Source organism: Phocoena sinus, chromosome 3, assembly GCF_008692025.1.
Source record: "Phocoena sinus isolate mPhoSin1 chromosome 3, mPhoSin1.pri, whole genome shotgun sequence".
Lineage (NCBI taxonomy): Eukaryota > Metazoa > Chordata > Mammalia > Artiodactyla > Phocoenidae > Phocoena > Phocoena sinus.
The window spans coordinates 77,338,655-77,358,144 of NC_045765.1; the positions used below are offsets into that span (position 1 = coordinate 77,338,655).

Consider the following 19,490-nt stretch of genomic DNA (forward strand, 5'->3'; position numbering starts at 1 on the left):
AGACAGGTCAAACTTGTTGACTATCAGAAGTGGAAGAGACTTTACAGAGCTCCACTCTCTTAATTTACAGATGTAAAAGCTGAAGCCCTGGGAATTTATGCAACTGGTTAGACAACTAGTAAGGGACAGGAGTGGTAACAGAACCAGGGCTCCAGCTCCCCAAAGAGAGAAGACACAAATGACCAATATCAGGAAAGAAAGAGGTGACATCACTACAGATTCTACAGATATTAAAATAACAAGAGGAAAGGAATATTTTGAACAACTTTATACTTATAAATTTGGCAACTTTGATTAGATGGACAAATTCCTTGAAAGACTTAAACTACCAAAGCTCACTCATAAAGAGATAGATAACCTGAATAGTCCTATATCTATTAAGGAAGCTTATTTTGTAGTTAAAAACCATCTCACAAAGAAGCTCCAAGCCCAGGTGGCTTCATTGGTGAAACTCAATCAAGCATTTAAAGAAGAAATAATACTAATTCTACATGAATATTTCCAGAAAATTAAAGAAGGAATACCTCCAAATTTATTATTTGAAGCCAGTGTTACTCTGATACCAAAACCAGACAAAGACATTGCAAGATAAAAAGCAAAACAAAACAAAAAGCCACAAGTCTATATGTCTCATGAACATAGATGCAAAAATTATAAACAAAATTTTAGTGAGTTGAATGCAACAAAATATAAAAGGATAATACATCAAGACCAAGTGGGATTTATCATGGCAATACAAACTTAGTTTAATATTAGGAAGTCAATCAGGGCTTCCCTGGTGGCGCAGTGGTTGAGAGTCCGCCTGCCGATGCAGGGGACGGGGGTTCGAGCCCCAGTCCGGAGGATCCCACATGCCGCGGAGCGGCTGGGCCCGTGAGCCATGGCCGCTGAGCCTGTGCGTCCGGAGCCTGTGCTCCGCAACGGGAGAGGCCACAACAGTGAGAGGCCCACGTACCGCAAAAAAAAAAAAAAAAAAAAAAAAAAGAAAGTCAATCAGTGTAATTTGCCATAGTAACAAATTAAAAAAGAAAAATCATATGATTACCACAGAAGAGCAAATCTCATACAGAGGAACAAAAATTAAAATCCCTAGACTTCTCTTCAGAAATTATTCAAGCCATAAGTCAATGAAATAACATCCTTAAACTGCTGAAATTTAAAACAAAACCCCACCAATCAAGAATTCTATACTGAGCAAAAATATCTTTCAAAAATGAAGGAAAAGTAAAAGTTTTCAGACAGACAAAAACTGAGAGAATTTATCACCAGTAGACCTGAACTTGAAGAAATGTCAAAGTCTTTCAGGTGAAAGAAAATAATATAACATGGAAACTTAGATGTGCACAAAGGAATGAAGAGCCCTGGAGATGGTATATATGTAAGTAAATAAAAATTTTTTCTCTTGTAAAAATTTATCTTAAAGTAATTAATTGTTTAAAGGAAGAACAATAACAGTATATGGTAGGGTTAATAACCTATGTAAAAGTAAGATGTGTAGCAGCTGTAGCACAAAGGATAGGAGGGGGAAAACAGAAACATGTTCTTCTAAGATTTATATATTATACGTAAAGTGGGTATAGTTCCATTTGAATGTAGTCTGTGATAAGTTGGGACACATATTGTAAACACTAGAGCAATCCTCCTGCTCTACTTCTCACCTCACCACACACAAAAAGACATAGCTAATTAGCCAAGTTAATATTAAATGGAATATTAAAAACTACTCAATCCAAAAGAAGAGAAAAATAAAATAAAAAACAGTTTAGACAATAGAGAGCAAATAGCAAGATGGTAGATTTGAATCCAATCAACTCAATAACTACATCAAATGTAAATAGTCTAAACACCCCAACTAAAGGGCAGAGATTGTCAGACTGTAAGACCTAACACTATGTTTCAATAAGAAATTCACTTTTATTATCAAGACACATATAGATTAAAAGTAAAAGTTAAGAAAAGATACATCATGTAAATAGTAATCATAAGAAAGCTGGAACAGGAATATGGAGAGAAGGTCACTGGTACAGAGCATGGCCTGTGTAGGGCACATTCTCTCAAAAGTGCTATGAGCAGGTTAAGCAAGTGTTGCCATTTCTAATGTAGATTTGACCTTCAAACTTTTCAAACAAAGAGAAGACGTTTTCTTCACAGTGAACTTAAAAGATCTCATTTGTTAGAAACAAGACAACAGGCCCACAATGGAGTCATTGGTACTATGCCCCACATCACCAAACCGAGACTTGATACTTAATTAGAGTTTCCCCTTCTCCCAGGAATGGAATCTTAAACCACTCAACCTGGAATTACCTAGTCAGCACTAGTGAGGTTATATGTCTGATAGACCACAGTCACCCCTAAAGAAAGGTGACCTTGCCCTGAACAATCAGTTTTTTGCTAGTATGACTTCCTTGTCCTGCCCCGTTCTGCCTATAAAAGTCTTTCATTTTGTACAGCTCCTGGGAGCACCTTCCTATTTGCTAGATGGGATGCTGCCTGATTTATGCATCACTGAATACATGTACTCAGTTGAATTTTGTTTTTTTAACACAGTCTAAACCCTCTCAATTGACTTACGCCAATAAGAAAAAGAGGTGGCTCTAGTACTCTCATTTTTTTTTAAACAACGTTACTGGAGTATAATTGATTTACAATGGTGTGTTATTTTCTGCTATATAACAAAGTGAATCAGCCATATGTATACATATATCTCCATATCCCCTCCCTCTTGCATCTCCCTCCCACCCTCCCTCCCCCACCCTTCTAGGTGGTCACAAAGCACAGAGCTGATCACCCTGTGCTATGCTGCTGCTTCCCACTAGCTATCTATTTTACACTTCGTAGTGTATATATGTTAATGCTACTCTCTCACTTCGTCCCAGCTTACCCTTCCCCCCTCCCCAGGTCCTCAAGTCCATTCTCTATATCTGCGTCTTTATTCCTGTCCTGCCCCTAGGCCCATCAGAACGATTTTTCTTTTTAAGATTCCATATATACGTGTTAGCATACGGTATTTGTTTTTCTCTTTCTGACTTATTTCACTCTGTATGACAGACTTTAGGTCCATCCACCTCACTACAAATAACTCAGTTTTGTTTCTTCTTATGGCTGAGTAATATTCCATTGTATATATGTGCCACATATTCTTTATCCATTCATCTGTCAATGAACACTTAGGTTGCTTCCATGTCCTGGCTATTGTAAATAGTGCTGCAATGAACATTGTGGTACATGTCTCTTTTTGAACTACGGTTTTCTCAGGGGATATGTAGTGGGATTGCTGTGTCATATGGTAGTTCTATTTTTAGTTTTTTAAGGAACCTCCATACTGTTCTCCATAGTGGCTGCATCAATTTATATTCCCACCAACAGTGCAAGAGGGTTCCCTTTTCTCCACACTCTCTCCAGCATTTATTGTTTGTAGATTTTTTGATCATGGCCATTCTGACTGGTGTGAGGTGATACCTCATTGTAGTTTTGATTTACATTTCTCTAATGATTAGTGATGTTGAGCATCCTTTCATGTGTTTGTTGGCAATCTGTATATCTTCTTTGGAGAAATGTCTATTTAGATCTTCTGCCCATTTTTGGATTGGGTTGTTTGTTTTTTTGATATTGAGCTGCATGAGCAGCTTGTATATTTTGGAGATTAATCCTTTGTCAGTTACTTTGTTTGCAAAGGTTTTTTCACATTCTGAGGGCCGTCTTTTCATCTTGCTTGTGGTTTCCTTTGCTGTGCAAAAGCTTTTAAGTTTCATTAGGTCCCATTTGTTTATTTTTGTTTTTATTTCCATTTCTCTAGGAGGTGGGTCAAAAAGGATCTTGCTGTGATTTATGTCATAGAGTGTTCTGCCTATGTTTCCCTGTAAGAGTTTTAAAGTGTCTGGCCTTACATTTAGGTCTTTAATCCATTTTTAGTTTATTTTTGTGTGTGGTTTTAGGAAGTCTTCTAATTTCATTGTTTTACATGTAGCTGTCTAGTTTTCCCAGCACCACTTATTGAAGAGGCTGTCTTTTCTCCATTGTATATTCTTGTCTCCTTTATCAAAGATAAGGTGACCATATGTGCATGGGTTTATCTCTGGGCTTTCTATCCTGTTCCATTGATCTATCTTTCTGTTTTTGTGCCACTACCATACTGTCTTGATGACTGTAGCTTTGTAGTATAGTCTGAAGTCAGGGAGCCTGATTCTTCCAGCTCCGTTTTTCTTTCTCAAGATTGCTTTGGCTATTTGGGGTCTTTTGTGTTTCCATACAAATTGTGAAATTTTTTGTTCCAGTTCTGTGAAAAATGCCATTGCTAGTTTGATAGGGATTGCTTTGGATCTGTAGATTGCTTTAGGTAGTATAGCCATTTTCACAATGTTGATTCTTCCAACCCAAGAACATGGTATATCTCTCCATCTGTTTGTATCGTCTTCAATTTCTTTCATCAGTGTCTTATAGTTTTCTACATACAGGTCTTTTGTCTCCTTAGGTAGGTTTATTCCTAGGTATTTTATTCTTTTTGTTGCAATGGTAAATGGGAGTGTTTCCTTAATTTCTCTTTCAGATTTTTCGTCATTAGTGTATAGGAATGCAAGAGATTTCTGTGCGTTAATTTTGTATCCTGCTACTTTATCAAATTTATTGATTAGCTCTCGTAGTTTTCTGGCAGCATCTTTAGGATTCTCTATGTATAGTATCATGTCATCTGCAAACAGTGATATTACTGTCATGTTTTTAAGTTGTTTTTATGGAGTTAGATCCCATACTTCTCACATCCATCTTATACCGTACATATATCTTGCACACAGTAAATGAAGAGGGGCATATTTAAAAATTCTCATAGCTAGTAACGGTATAATATCACGCTAATGAAAGAGACCCCAAAGGTGTGTATTTATTAATTGGGGTTAGTGATTATGAACAAGGGTCTCAGGGAAGGCCAAGTTCATCTTGCAAGATGTACTAGTGGAACATGGTCCCCTAATATTCTCAGTAGTGCTGTAACCAATTTTACCCTCAGGAAGATATTTCAGAAAAGGTCTCCTTACATCTTTAAAATGGCCAAAGACAACCTATTAGCCATTCTGTACAGTCTAGGGCCATCTGAGCGAGTTGTACTTATCAGGAAAGGAAAGAACACAAGATGTTTTTTATTTCAGTTTTCCTAGTACCTTTTTTATCAGGTGACTAATCAGACCTTGATAAGCTGAGAAACTGGCCTTTAGCATAAGTATTCTCTGCAATGGTTTCCAAAGGTCAGAAGCAACTGGTACAAAATATAGTTTTGGAGTACACTGGTTTATGGAGTCCTTGGTAATAATTGTTTGGAAAGCTTGGATGAATAGGAATGTTATAAGCTCTAGTCATTAGTGTTGGAGGAAACATTTATTTTACATGAAGAGAATTAATTGTCAAAATTTACTTACCAGAACTCAGATGTGTAAAGCAATCTGTCCTATAACTTCATATTCTGGAACCCATATTCTCACTGATGGTAGAGGAAAAGAACGCAAGCTTGCCAATTACAGGTTACTCATCGTTACTGATTTTAAAACAGTCTTGTTTGGGGGGATAGTCATTTAAAATCCAAATTCCCTTTCAGGGCTCTTTTATTTCCTAAGGGCATGAGAACTAAGAAGCTTTCTCCTACACCCAGATGCCAAACTGGGGAAGGGCAGAGAAGGAGGAGACCTCTTGACAGGAGAGGACTTCTTGGATTTGCCATATTGATGTGACTGCATTCTCTTGACTGGTATGACTTGTAACCATTCCTTCACAACAGTCAAGGCTCAGCAGTTCCCACTGATAACACGGCACTCATCTGGGCTCTTGAACACACGGCCAGTCCTCTGAGTCTGGCTGCAACTCCCTCTGGACCACACCTTGCACAACTACTCCACAGCATTCACTGCAACACATTTACTTTGATCCCTGGCATGGTGGCCCCTCTTTAGCTCCCTAGTCAATGTTCTTATCCCATGTGCAAAATTCTAGATCCCCTTTGACCTCAAATAGATCACAAGGAAAACATGCACAATCCAGGGCCCATTGGCCTAAGCCATTTCTACTCTATGAATTAGAAGCCACACTGGTTGCAGACCATGCTAACCATAAAGGGAAGAACAAGGATCTTGCTCTGAGATCTTCTTCAGGCACTCTTTTGGTAATTTTGTTGTATCCTCCATTTTCCATTACGTTCTATCCAGTAACCGGTAATGTCAGTGTTTGACAAGATCCAACACCTATTTGTGATTAAAAAAAAAAAAAGCAACTCAGAAATACTGTGAATAGAGGGAAACTTCTTCAACTTGATAAGGAACATATACAAAAAAACCTCCACCTAAAATCATACTGAACAGTGAAAGGCTAAAAAATTTCTCCCTAACATTAGGGAAAAAGAATGTCCACACTTATCACTCTTGGCCAACATAGTGCTGGAAATTTCAGCCAGCAAAGTAAGGTAAGAAAAGAAATGGCATATGGATTGGAATAGTAGAAATAAAACTGTCTCTGTATGCAGATAACATGATGATCTACATAGAAAATCCCAAGGAATCTATAAAAACAAAACAAAAACTCCTAGAACTTGCAAGTGAGATCACCAAGTCCTAGGACACAAGATAAGCACACAAAACTCACTATTTCTTTGCAGTAGAAACTGATACATAAAAACTAAAATTAAAAATACAATACTATTTACAATTGCTCAAATAAAATTAAATACTTAGGCATAAATCTAATAAAACAGGTATAGGATTTGTATGTTAAAAATGCTAAAATGCTGTTGAAATAGATCAAAGATTTAAATAAATGAACAGATATTCTGTGTTCATGGCCTGGAAAATTCAACATAGTAAAGAAAGGCAAAAAAAGAGTGGAAGACAAAAATGGGAAAAAGAGCAAGGGCAAAAACATAGAAAACAGTAACAGATATGGTATATATTAATCCATTATATCAATACCAATATCAGAAATGAAAGAGGGAACAGCACTACAGATACCATGGACATTCAAAAGATAATAAGGAATACTATGAACTAATTTATGCCCACAAATTTGATACTCTAAATGAAAAGGACCAATCCTTGAAAGATACAATCTGCCAGAACTCACACAAGAAGGAACAATCTGAAAAAGCCTATATCTATTAAAGAAATTGAATCAATAAGTAATAATCTTTCAAAATAGAAATCACCAGGCCCAGACGGGTTCACTGGTAAATTCTACCCAACATTTAAGGAATACCAATTCTCTACAATCACTTTCACAGGATAGAAGCAAAGGGAATACTTCCTAACTCATTCTATGAGGCCAGCATTACCCTAACACCAAAACCAGAACAAAACATTATAAGAAAAGAAAACTACAGGCCAATAGCTCTCCTGAACAGAGACGCAAAAATCCTCAACAAAATATTAGTAAATCAAATCCAACAACGCATAAAAAGAATTACATATCCCGACCAAGTGGAATTTATCCCAGGTATGCAAGACTAGTTCAACATTCAAAAATCAATTAATGTTATCCATCACATCAACAGACTAGATAAGAAAAATCACATGATCACCCATTAATAGATGCAAAGAAAGCATTTGCCAAGATCCAGCACCCATTTACAATTAAAATTCTCAGTAAAGTAAGAATAGAGGGGGACTGCCTAATCTTAATAAAGGCCATCTACAAGAAAATCTACAGCTAACATCATACTAAATGGTGAGAATTTGAAGCTTTCCACTAAGATCAGGGACAAGGCAAGGATGTCCCCTCTTGCCACTCCTTTTCAACATTGTACTGGAAGTCCTTCCAAATGCAGTGTCAAGAAAAGGAAATAAAAGATATATTCATTGGGAAGGAAGAAATAAAACACTCTTATTCACAGATAAGATGATCATCTGTGTTTTCTACAAAATCCAAAAGAATTGACAAAAACCTCCTGGAACTAATAAGCAATTATAGCAAATTTTCAGGATATAAGGTTAATATACAAAAGTCAATTTATTTCGTATATACCAACAGTGAACAAATGGATTTGAAATTAAAAACATAATGCCATTTACATTAGTGTCCCTAAAAATGAAATATTTAGGTATAAATCTAACAAAATATGTACAAAATTTAGATAAGGAAAAATAGAAAACTCTGATGAATGAAATTTTAAAAAGAACTAAATAAGTGGAGAGTTATTCCATATTCATGGATCTGAAGACTCAATATTATCAGCGTATCAGTTCTTCCCAACTTGATCCATTGATTCAGTGCAATCTCATTTAAAATCCTAGCAAGTTAAGTTTATGGATTTGGACAAAATGATTCTAAGGTTTATAGTGAGAGGCAAAAAAACCAGAATACCTAACACAGTATCGAAGGAGAAGAACAAAGCTGGAAGATTTACACTACCTGACTTCAAGACTTACTATAAAGCTAAAATAATCAAGACAGTGTGGTATTGGCAAAAGAATAGACAGATCAAGGGAATAAAATAGAGAGCCAAGAAATAGACCCATAAAAATATAGTCAACTAATCTTTGACAAAGAAGCAAAGGCAATACCATGGAGTAAAGAAAATCTCTTACTGGACACCCACATGCAAAAAAAAACTGAATCTAGACCCAGACCTTACACCCTTCATAAAAATTAACTCATAATGGATCATAGATCTAAATGTAAAATGTAAAATTATAAAACTCCTAGAAGATAACATAGGAGAAAACCTAAATTATCTTGGGTATGGTGATGTCTTTTAAGATAATACACCAAAGACATGATCAATAAAAGAAATAATTGATAAGCTGGATTTCACTAAAATTAAAAAATTCTGTTCTGTCAAAGACAATATAAAGAGAATAAGAGGACAAGCCATAGACTGGCAGAATATATTCGCAAAAGACACATCTGATAAAGGACTGTTATCCAAAATATACAAAGAACTCTTAAAATTCAACAATAAGCAAACACGGACTTCCCTAGTAGTCCAGTGGTAAAGAATCCGCCTCACAATGCAGGGGACGTGGGTTCAATCCCTGGTCAGGCAACTAATATCCCACATGCCAAGGGGCAACTAAGCCTGCATGCCACAACTACTGAGCTTGTGTGCCTCAGCTAGAGCCTGTGTGCCACAAACTACAGAGCCCATGCACTCTGGAGCCTGTGAGCCACAACTAGAGAAGAGAAAACCCTCATGCCACAACTAGAGAGAAGCCCATGCACCTCAACAAAGAGCCCGCATGCTGCAACTAAGACCTGATGCAGCCAAAAATAAATTAAATAAATAAATCTTAAAACAAAAGAAAACAAACAACTCCATTCTATGTATGTTAACTGAATCACTTTGCTGTACAGCAGAAATTAATAACATTGTAAATCAACTACACTTGAATAAAATAAAATTAAAAAAAAGAAAACAAACAACTCAATTAAAAAATGGGCCAAAGACTTCAGCAGATACCTCACCAAAGAAATTATACAGAAAAGCATATGAGAGGATACTTCACATCATATGTCATCAGGGAAATGCAAACTAAAACAATGAGATACTTATTAGAATATAGGCCTAAATCCAGAACACTGACAACATCAAATGCTGACAAGAATATGGAGCAAAAGGAACCCTCATTCATTCCTGATGGGAATACAAAATGGTATATCCACTCTGGAAGACAGTTTGGCAGTATCTTACAAAACTAAACATAAGCTTACCATATGATCCAGCAATTATGTTTCTTGGTATTTACCTAAAGTAGTTGAAAATGTATGTCTACACAAAAACCTGTGCACAGAGTCTATAACAGCTTTTTTCATAACTGTCAAAACTTGGAAGCAGAAAAGATGTCCTTCTGTAGGTGACTAGATAAATAAACTGTGGTACATCCAGACAATAGAATATTATTCAGCACTAAAAAGAAATGAGCTATTGCAACATGAAAAGACATGGAGGAACCTTAAATGCATATTGCTAAGTGAAAGAAGCCACGCTGAAAAGGTGATATACTGTATGATTCCAACTATACGACATATGGAAAAGGCAAAACTATGCAGACAATAAAAAGATCAGTGGTTGCTGGGCAGAGTGGGTGGGTGGGAAGATGAATAGGCAGATAGCAAAGGATTTTTAGAGCAGTGAAAATACTCTGTATGGTATTATAATGATGGCTATAAGTCAGTATATATTTGTCCAAACAGATAGAACATACACCACCAAAAGTAAACCCTAAGGTAAACTATGAATTTGGGGTGATTATGATGTGCCGATACAGATTCATCCTTAGTTTAAAAAAAAAGTGCCATTCTAGTGAGTGATATTGATAATGGGGAAGGCTATGCATGTGTGGAGGCAGGGGATATATGAGGAATCTCTCTACTTCCCCCTAAATTTTGTTGTAAACCTAAAACGTCTCCAAAAAAAACCCAACAAAGTCTTTAAAAAAAGAATTCTTAGACATTACACCAAAGGTATGTTCTATAAAAAATACCAATAAATTGGACTTCTTTAATATTAAAACTTTTGCTCTCTGAAAACCTTATTAAGAAGATTAAAAGACAAGTTACAGACAGGCAGAATGATATTTGTAAGCCACATATTTCACAATGGACTCAGATGTAGATTATATTTTAAAAATCCCAGGATGCCACTGTAAAAAAAACATTCAGCGGGCTTCCCTGGTGGCAGAGTGGTTAAGAATCTGCCTGCCAATGCAGGGGACACCGGTTTGAGCCCTGGTCTGGGAAGATCCCACATGCCGCAGAGCAACTAAGCCCGTGCGCCACAACTATTGAGCCTGCACTCTAGAGCCCGCAAGCCACAACTACTGAAGCCCACATGCCACAGCTACTGAAGCTTGCACGCCTAGAGCCCATGCATGCTCTGCAAGAGAAGCCACCGCAACGAGAAGCCTGAGGCACCTCAACGAAGAGTAGTCCCCACTCGCCGCAACTAGAGAAAGACTGCTCACAGCAATGAAGACCCAATGCAGCCAAATAAATAAATATAAAATAAAAAAACAATTCAATTAGAAAATGGAAAAAAGACATGAAGAGACATTTCATTGAAGTGATATACATACAGATGGCAAATAAGCACGAAAAGATGTTTATCGCAGCAATTGTTAAAATATGTAAATTTCCAAACCCCACTCAAAACTCACTGCTCTGGAAAGTTTTTGCTTTTAAAATTTTTTAAATTGTGGAAAATATTGGGTTGGCCAAAGAGTTCCTTTGGGTTTTTCCATAACATCTTATGGAAAAACATGAACGAAAATTTTGACCAACCCAATACACAAAACATAAAATTCATCACCTTAACCATTTTTAAGTATAACGTTGAGTGGTGTTAAGTACATTCACATTGTTGTACAACCAGTCTCCAGAACTTTTTATCTTGCAAAACTAAAACTCTGTACTCATTAAACAAAAACTCCCCACTCAGGACTTCCCTGGTGGCGCAGTGGTTGAGAATCCACCTGCCAATGCGGGGGATATGGGTTCGATCCCTGGTCCGGGAGGATCCCACATGCCACGGAGCAACTAAGTCCGTGTGCCACAACTACTGAGCCTGCACTCTAGAGCCTGTGAGCCACAACTACTGAGCCCATGTGTCACAACTACTGAAGCCTGTGCGCCTAGAGCCCATGTTCCACAACAAGAGAAGCCAGCACAATGAGAAGGCCACACACTGCAACGAAGAGTTGGCCCTGCTCGCCGCAACTAAAGCCCGCACACAGCAATAAAGACCCAATACAGCCAAAAAAACTCTTCACTCCCCCAGCCCCTAGCAACCACAATTCTACTTTATGTCCCTATAAATTTGACTACTTTAGGTCCCTTATATAATGTCCCCGAGATTCATCTGTGTAGTAGCATATGTCAGAATTTCCTTCCTTTTTAAGGCTGAATAATATTCCATTGTATGTATAGACCACATTTTGTGTCTTCCCTTCATCCATCAGTGGACATTTGGGTTGCTTCCACCTTGTAGCTATTGTGAATAGTGTTGCTATGAATATCGGTGTACTGATCTGGAATTTCTGAGGGTGTGCCCCTGGAATCTACATGTTTAATAAGCTCCTTTAGTGTTTCTGATGCACATTAAAGTGTGAACCACTACTCTAATGCAGGATTTTCCAAAGTATAGATGGAGAGGGATTTTTGGTAGCCCTCAGACAGACTATTACATAGATCAGACTCACACACGATAAAGTCAGTCCTTTCAGTTTTATGAATCACGCTGATTAGGTCAAGAGAAAGCATTGCTTTGGTGTTATTTATCTTGAACATGTAATTCTAATTTCCCTTTTTTAAGAAAGAGAGAGCAACCTTCAGATTCAAAGCCTTCAGATCTTTCAGCAGACAATAATGATAGCTAGAACTTATTAACAATGTTTTGTTTTCGTTGTATTAGTCTGTGCCATTCCTTTCTATAAATTTCAAATGGTTTTCCATCTATAATAATGGTATAGAGTTGCTTTTCAATAAATCTACTTAACATTTTTGTTTAAATCAAGTAACTTTTTTAGCAAATAATATGGCCACAGATACTGAATATGGCAAAATCTGAAAATAGTCATATGCCAGTGAATGAAGTTTGGGAAATACTGCTTAGAGGGACATTAACATTTGGATCTTGCTCTCAACTTTCCACACATGGAAGATGCACATGTCCAAGGTATCCAGTAGATGGCTCCTATATGGCAGAAATGTGAAGTCACCTGTCAGGTAGAGAAAGGCTGAGCACAGGTAGAAAGCATCCCCAGCAACCTCTGAAGCTAGCAAATAGTAACCTAAACCTTAGAAGTGTCAAATAGTGATGCTCTTTGTATTTTCTGGATTGACCTTCTTTCTCTCTTCTGTTAGAGTTGAGTAAAATTATTTTAAAACATTAGCCTGTCTGGACTGTGATTAGAGACCATCAAAGAACAGAAGTAAATACGTTCCAACCACTGCAGCTGGAATTACAGACACCCCATGAAAAATGTGAAAACATTGGGCAATTTCTCTGCATATAGAAATCTTCTTAGAATCGTATCTACCAGGAACGTGACAGCTTCCACGTTTAGATAACAGGATAATTTTACCCCAAGCTAATGATAGTAGCCATCACCGCACAGATTATATGCCAGTCACGGTGCCCCCTTTCCCACTTCATTCTCACAACATTCTAAAGGCTGACACTTATTATGTCTATTCCATGAATGAGGCAACAAACTCAGAGAGGTGAAGAGACTGGCTCAAGTGACACAGCTCAAACTCAAGCCTGCTGGGCTTCCAAAATCTGCCTCATCACAAGTCATCATTTTGTTCAGGTTCTTTGTGACCTTGGCTTCAAGCTCAGCTGCAGGTTTCTCTTCTTCCTGGTTTCAGAAGCAGAGACTCAGAAGAACAACTTCCAGGCGACAGCTCCTCTCAAGATGCCCCAGTTCTGGAGCTCCACCTAGGTCTATGAACATCTGTAGGACTTTATTAAATTTTCTGCTTATTTGAATTTGAAAGCTCTCAAAATATGGTTTCTAGTTACTACTAGAGTTGGCAGCACAATAGAAAAATGGAAAGGGACTTTCATTTCCCGTGTTTGCTAGGGCAGTTTGTCCAGGCCAAAGACCCATTAAGACAGGAAGAAGGAAGAGATGGTGAAGAGATGAAGATTTGCTAACTGAAGGCAGAAAACACTGTCAGGTAGCTGTGCAAAAAAGCATCCTTTTCTCCCCCTCTGAAAAATCCTGTACCTTAACAATACACAGTTATTTCAAAAGGTTTCCAGAGCCCATAAGTCCAGTAACACATTATACTCATGAGAAACTTTTCAAAACTGTTTCTCAGGTATTGATGCATTTTTGAGAGAAAAACCAAGCATACTGTCCTTAAAAACAAAAGTTACAGATTACGCTTCCACTTACGCCAGCTTATTAAACTTACTTTAAACCCCTGAAGTTTTGAAAATAGTGCAGGAGAAGAGTTAGGGGGTAATTTAGTGGGTTTCTTTCCCTCAGAGAACATCTGAGAACATTTTCTCTAATAATAAAGGGCAAAGTACATGCAGTTGTGTAAACCGCAAAGGCTCCACCACTGCATGAGCGAAGCAGGAGCTCACCAGTTTGAAAAAAGAAAAAAAAAAAAAAAAAGACCATTTCCCTCGCGCTCGCCGGGGGTCAGTAATGTGGTCCCAGAGCGTGGAAAGAGGCAATTCTTGGGCTGGAAACATTCCGCGTGGGAGACACTATAGCAAACGAGTGTAAAGAGAACACATGTACACTATGTGAGCCTGCAGACTCAGAGGGGAGGTCCCTTGTCATCGCTTTTACTTTTTTTTTTTTTTGAATCCCGAAACTCTGGCACGTAGCCGGTCAAAGAGCGGGGAGGGGAGGGGATGACGCTGCTCACCCGCAAAACGACACGCGGGGCCCGGGCAGGGGATGGAAGGGCTGAAATGAAAGGGGATTCTGAAGTTTTGGAGAACCTTAGCAAAAAGAAAAAAATTATGGAAACTAACAGCCGCGACGTGGGTCTATTTGTTGCAAGAGCAGCACTTACGGAGCGCCCAGGCAAAAGAGAGCAGGAAAAGCGCAGAGAGGCGCTGGGGAGGAACCGCAGAGCGGCAACGGTGCTCTAGCCCCGTGCTTATCCAACTCTAACGCGGGTGAATCGCCCGAGGAGCTCCGGTAAACGCATATTCGGATCCCCTTGGTCGAGGGTGGGGCTTAAGAGTCTGCATTTCTAACAACCTCCCAGATGTTACGTTGGTACCGCGGACCAGCAACTCAAAGTTTTTGACCAAACTTTGAGTAGCGAGGGGTTTGCTCGTTGCCCTAAGTAAATTCTGGGTTAGAGGACAAAGGGGTTCTCTGAAGAGGAAAATAAACTTTTGGGGCAGCAGCGACCTTAAAAGGGGCAACGATAGAAACGAACTGGAATGGGCAGGGATGGGGCTGAAACCTGGCCAAAGGAAGAGGGAAAGGGAGGAAGGAGGCGCTCACCCTCTGACTCTAAAAGAAAACGTCGCGAAGGATGGGGTGGGTTTCTTTGCGAAGGGCAGGAGACGCGCACCTAAGCACCTGAACCCGCAGTCTGCGCGCGGGCAATGCGGGGCGGGGGCCGAGGAGGCCAGGGCCGGCCTGCCCTTACCTGCGCTCACCCTGGTCCGTGTAGAGATTGAGGAACAGTCCCTCCCTGGTGTCCTGGTACACCGGGCCAGAGAAGCTGAGCTGCAGCTCATAGCGGCTACCGGGCTGCAGGGCTTCGCCGAGCTCTAGCACCATGTACTGCATGTCCAACGCGAACCACACCTCGTCCACCAGCACGCGGCCCACGGTGGCGTCTCCGGCGTCCGGGGACAGTGGTCCCCGCACCTCGGCGCTTTCACAGTCCAGGAAGAGGCTGTGAAGCAGCAGCCGCGCCGTGGCCGCGATGCAGCGCACGGTGATGTTCACGCGGCCAGTGAAGCGCAACGCCGGCACCGAGAGCTCTTCTGGCCTCAGACGGGGCCACAGCTCCAGCTCATAGTGCAGCGGCACGAGCCAGGGCGGCAGGCGCAGCTGGTCCCAGGGTCCCGGGGGTCGCCAGTTGCGCGGGGTGGGCGCCACCTCCGTCTCCAGAGTGGGGCCGGGCTTCGGGGTCCGCGCCGGCTCCTGCCTGCCTGGCGGGGAGGGCGCGGCGTGCGGGCCCCCGCGGTCGTAAAGCTCCGACGGCGGGACGCGCGCGCAGTGGCCGTACAGGGCGGCGAGTACGGCCAGCGCCAGCAGGAGCACGGCAGCCAGCCCGGCCAGCAGCAGGGCTACCACGCGGCTCACGTAGAAGCCGGAGCTGGAATGGGGTCCCATGGCTGCAGCCCGGGGCTGGGGGTGAAGTGAGAGCCCGGCGGCGGCGGCGGCTCAGACCCCCGGCCTGGGTGCTCGGTGATGGGACCCCCGCCCCTCCTCTCTTGTACCGTCCCTCCCTCCTCCTCGAGGAGCCTGGGAGACAGGAGAGAGCTGTTGGGACCTCGGCTTCCCCTCCCAGCTAATCAGATCCAGGTCCCTGCCTACCCACCCCCGCCCCCGCCAGGGCCTGGGGAAGAGGCGGACCTGGAGCAACTGAGCGCGCGCCCCTTTGGGTCTGAAGGGAAAGACCTCGCAGAGGAGCTTCCAGAGTAGGTGCAGGGAGGGGACGGTAGGACCAAACTCGAATTTGGGCACCTCCGACGGGGGGGCGGGTATTTGGATTCACGGGATCTGTTGGGCGTGACCCGGTGCGGTTTCGGGTGTTGTCGGAAAAGAGACAGGTACAGAGCACCCTCGACTCCTTGACTGTAGTGATGAGCTGCGGGCTGCACAGTTGCCGGCCACTACCTAGGGAATTCGTGCGCTAGGGGCTGGGGTGAGGGCTTACGAACCGGGACTTTGGGGCACATGCTTTGAAATGAACCTGCTAGGGACAGCCGCGCTGTCCGAACTAACTTCCGGAGCCAAATTTTTGGCCCTAAATTCGCCTCCTGCATAAGCTCGGGCCTCACGCGGCCCAGGCAACAAGTGCGAGGCTGGAAACAGGGTCAGGGGTGTCCCGGAGCCTTTTCCGAGCTTGGGAAGTGGAGCTGGAAGACGGGACGTCAAAAAACCGGAGAGCGTGGCGTCTGCGTCTCCAGATGATGGAGAGTGGAGGGCCGCTTTACCTTGGGAAGGGGCACGGCGGGAAGCCGCCTCTTAGATCCGCAACTGCCGGGGATGGGGTTTCCAGTCCTGGGGCAGTGTCTGGCTCTCCGCACCCCTGCCCGGGGAAAAAGGATGCCCTCCTTTCGAAACCTACTGGTTTCAAGCACAGAGAATAATAGAGTCCGGTGGCCAGCCTTTTCCACTAGGAAACCGCTGTCTGGAACTCATCTCCCAGGCGGTGCCCTAGTCGGGCGAGGTCTTTGGCATCCTCGGCATCTGTTTGCTATTTATCGGATACTTCTGGGAGAGTTCCCCGTCCTGTGAGCCGAGTTCCCAGTCTGCAAGCATGCACTCGAGTGAATTGAGAATGGCTTTGCAAATACTCAGGAGGTGCTGGGGAAGAGGGAGGGGAGGTGATTAAAGATCCTGCTGCTGGCCGATGATTTATTTGAGGGTATCCCGTCTTTAGACTCCTTCAGTTTTTTTCAGAATGAAGAGAATTTTTCCGTCGCAGCCATAAAATGGTCTTCGCTTTTCTGCTTGGAACTGTTATCTCCATTCCAATGAGGAAACCCTTCCACCTGAGGTCAGAGGCAGGGTAAACGAAAGTGATTCTCCTGGGAGATGTGATCTTCCCAGTTCCTCGAACTGAAATTAATCACATTAACAAAAAGACTTCTGGAACAAGACAGGGAGGAGAAAGGAGACTTAACACCAGGCTCATGCAGATGGTTGTGCTGTAATCTGTGGACCAGTCTCTCTTTTTTTTTTCTTTCTTTTTTTGCGGTATGCGGACCTCTCACTGTTGTGGCCTCTCCCGTTGCGGAGCACAAGCTCCGGACGCGCAGGCTCAGCGGCCATGGCTCACGGGCCCAGCCGCTCCGCGGCATGTGGGGAGCACAAGCTCCGGACGCGCAGGCTCAGCGGCCATGGCTCACGGGCCCAGCCGCTCCGCGGCATGTGGGATCCTCCCGGAACGGGGCACGAACCCGTGTCCCCTGCATCGGCAGGTGGACTCTCAACCACTGCGCCACCAGGGAAGCCCTGGACCAGTCTCTTGATTACAGGTTTGGTTTGCTTTCTTCAGAAATGGAACAATCATATTTTAAAATAATTATGACCACATACATCACTCTCAGAAGATTCTGGGTAGAGCTGAGGGAGGAGAAGCTTGTTTCGTTTCCCTCTACAGGACCTACCACCAGTCAGACTGTCAGAATTGTGAGCTACTGAGGTAGCAGGGCCCTCTGGGTGTAGGTCATTGCCAGATGGGGATTGCCACAGATATGGAGCTAATTAATTATTGGCCTTACCACTCCCTGGACAATTTCTTGAAGGATTTTGATGGATTCCAGACTCCCAAGGAAAGGTTAAAAAACAAAGGAAAGAGAAGAAAGGAAATGGAAAGAAAAGGAAGGAAAAGAAAAGGACTCAGTAACAGAACTACTAGAAGTGTCCCTCCCTTCAATTTTAAATTAAAAACTCTACTGAAAAGTGTATACGTGGATCTGATTATTTAATTCCATTTCTCCAGTATCATTAAAGAAATAGAGGTTGGCTACCACACAAAAAGTTTCAAAGTGATAAAACCACATTAAATGGTTGAACAATTTAAATATCTTATTAAAGGGAAAATATTCCTAATAAATCATTAATGTCACTCAAAAGAAGTTGCAAAATAACATACTGGTTGAGTCATGCTTATGTTAATAATTTTTAGAGAGCTAGAAAATACTCTTATATGAAAGATTTGACATCTCAGTGAAAGAGTAGTTCTGGGACACAGATCAGTTGCCGGGAAAACGTCTCTAGAAAATTAAAAAGAAAAAAATGTTTTCATGAGTTGCTCACTCTTCAGATAAGCTAAAGCAGTGATGCTCAACTGGGGAGAATCACTTTTGGTGCCCCCTTCTCTGGATATCTGGCAATGTTTAGAGACATATTTTGTTGTCACAATGTTGCAGGAGTGGTGCAACTGGTACCTAGTGAGTGGAGGCCAGGGTATTGCTAGATGTCCTACAATGCACAGGACAGCCTCCTCCAACAAAGAAGTACCCCACCCAAAATGTCATCAGTGCTGCCCTTCAGAAATCCTAAGCTAAACAATAATCCAAGCCTTTTATATGCTACCCAAGGGAAACTTCTTCTTGGTATCTTGTGTTGCTATTTACTTTTGTTATTTATGCTTATTCTTTGGCATGTCTATTATTTTTCCATCTTTTTTTTCTTGGTATTTATTATAAACCTCTGTAATACTTTACTATCCCCCTTGGGCCACATGACCTAATTTTTATTTTCCTTCTTTCTTCATTTACTTTGAAATTTTAATTTTTTTTTTTTTTTTTTTTTTTTTTTTTTTTGCAATACGCGGGCCTCTTACTGCTGTGGCCTCTCCCGTTGCGGAGCACAGGTTCCGGACCCGCAGGCTCAGCAGCCATGGCTCACGGGCCCAGCCGCTCCGCGGCATGAGGGATCTTCCCGGACCGGGACACGAACCCGTGTCCCTGAATCGGCAGGCCGACTCTCAACCACTGCGCCACCAGGAAAGCCCGAAATTTTAATTTTTTTGAATGGGTAACATATTCATAAGTTTCAAAAACTGAGACAATATGAAAATTTATATCTTGCTTCCACTACTTCCACAGTTAATAATTTTCATAGTTATTTTGTATTCTTTCAGTATTTCCTTATGCAAATCAAGCAACTACAATTATATACCTTTGTGTGTCTCTTCTTTCCTACTTAAAAAAATACTATACTAAATATGCAGTGCTGCACCTTGCACTTTCATTTAACAATATATCCTGGATGTCTTTCCATATCAGTCCAGAGATATCTTTCACATTCTTTTCTGCAGCTGCATGCTATTATATTGTTTATGTACATACCATT

General features: G+C 41.6%; 1 protein-coding gene across 1 annotated transcript in view; it reads right to left on the reverse strand.

Annotated features, from left to right (window-relative positions):
* LVRN (laeverin) overlaps positions 1–15,791 on the reverse strand; it is an 89,401-nt gene extending 73,610 nt beyond the window's left edge. The window contains exon 1 of the mRNA XM_032627441.1: positions 15,097–15,791. Coding sequence (XP_032483332.1) covers positions 15,097–15,791 — 695 coding nt within the window. The remainder of the gene's footprint in view (positions 1–15,096) is intronic.
* Positions 15,792–19,490: the final 3,699 nt, after the last annotated feature.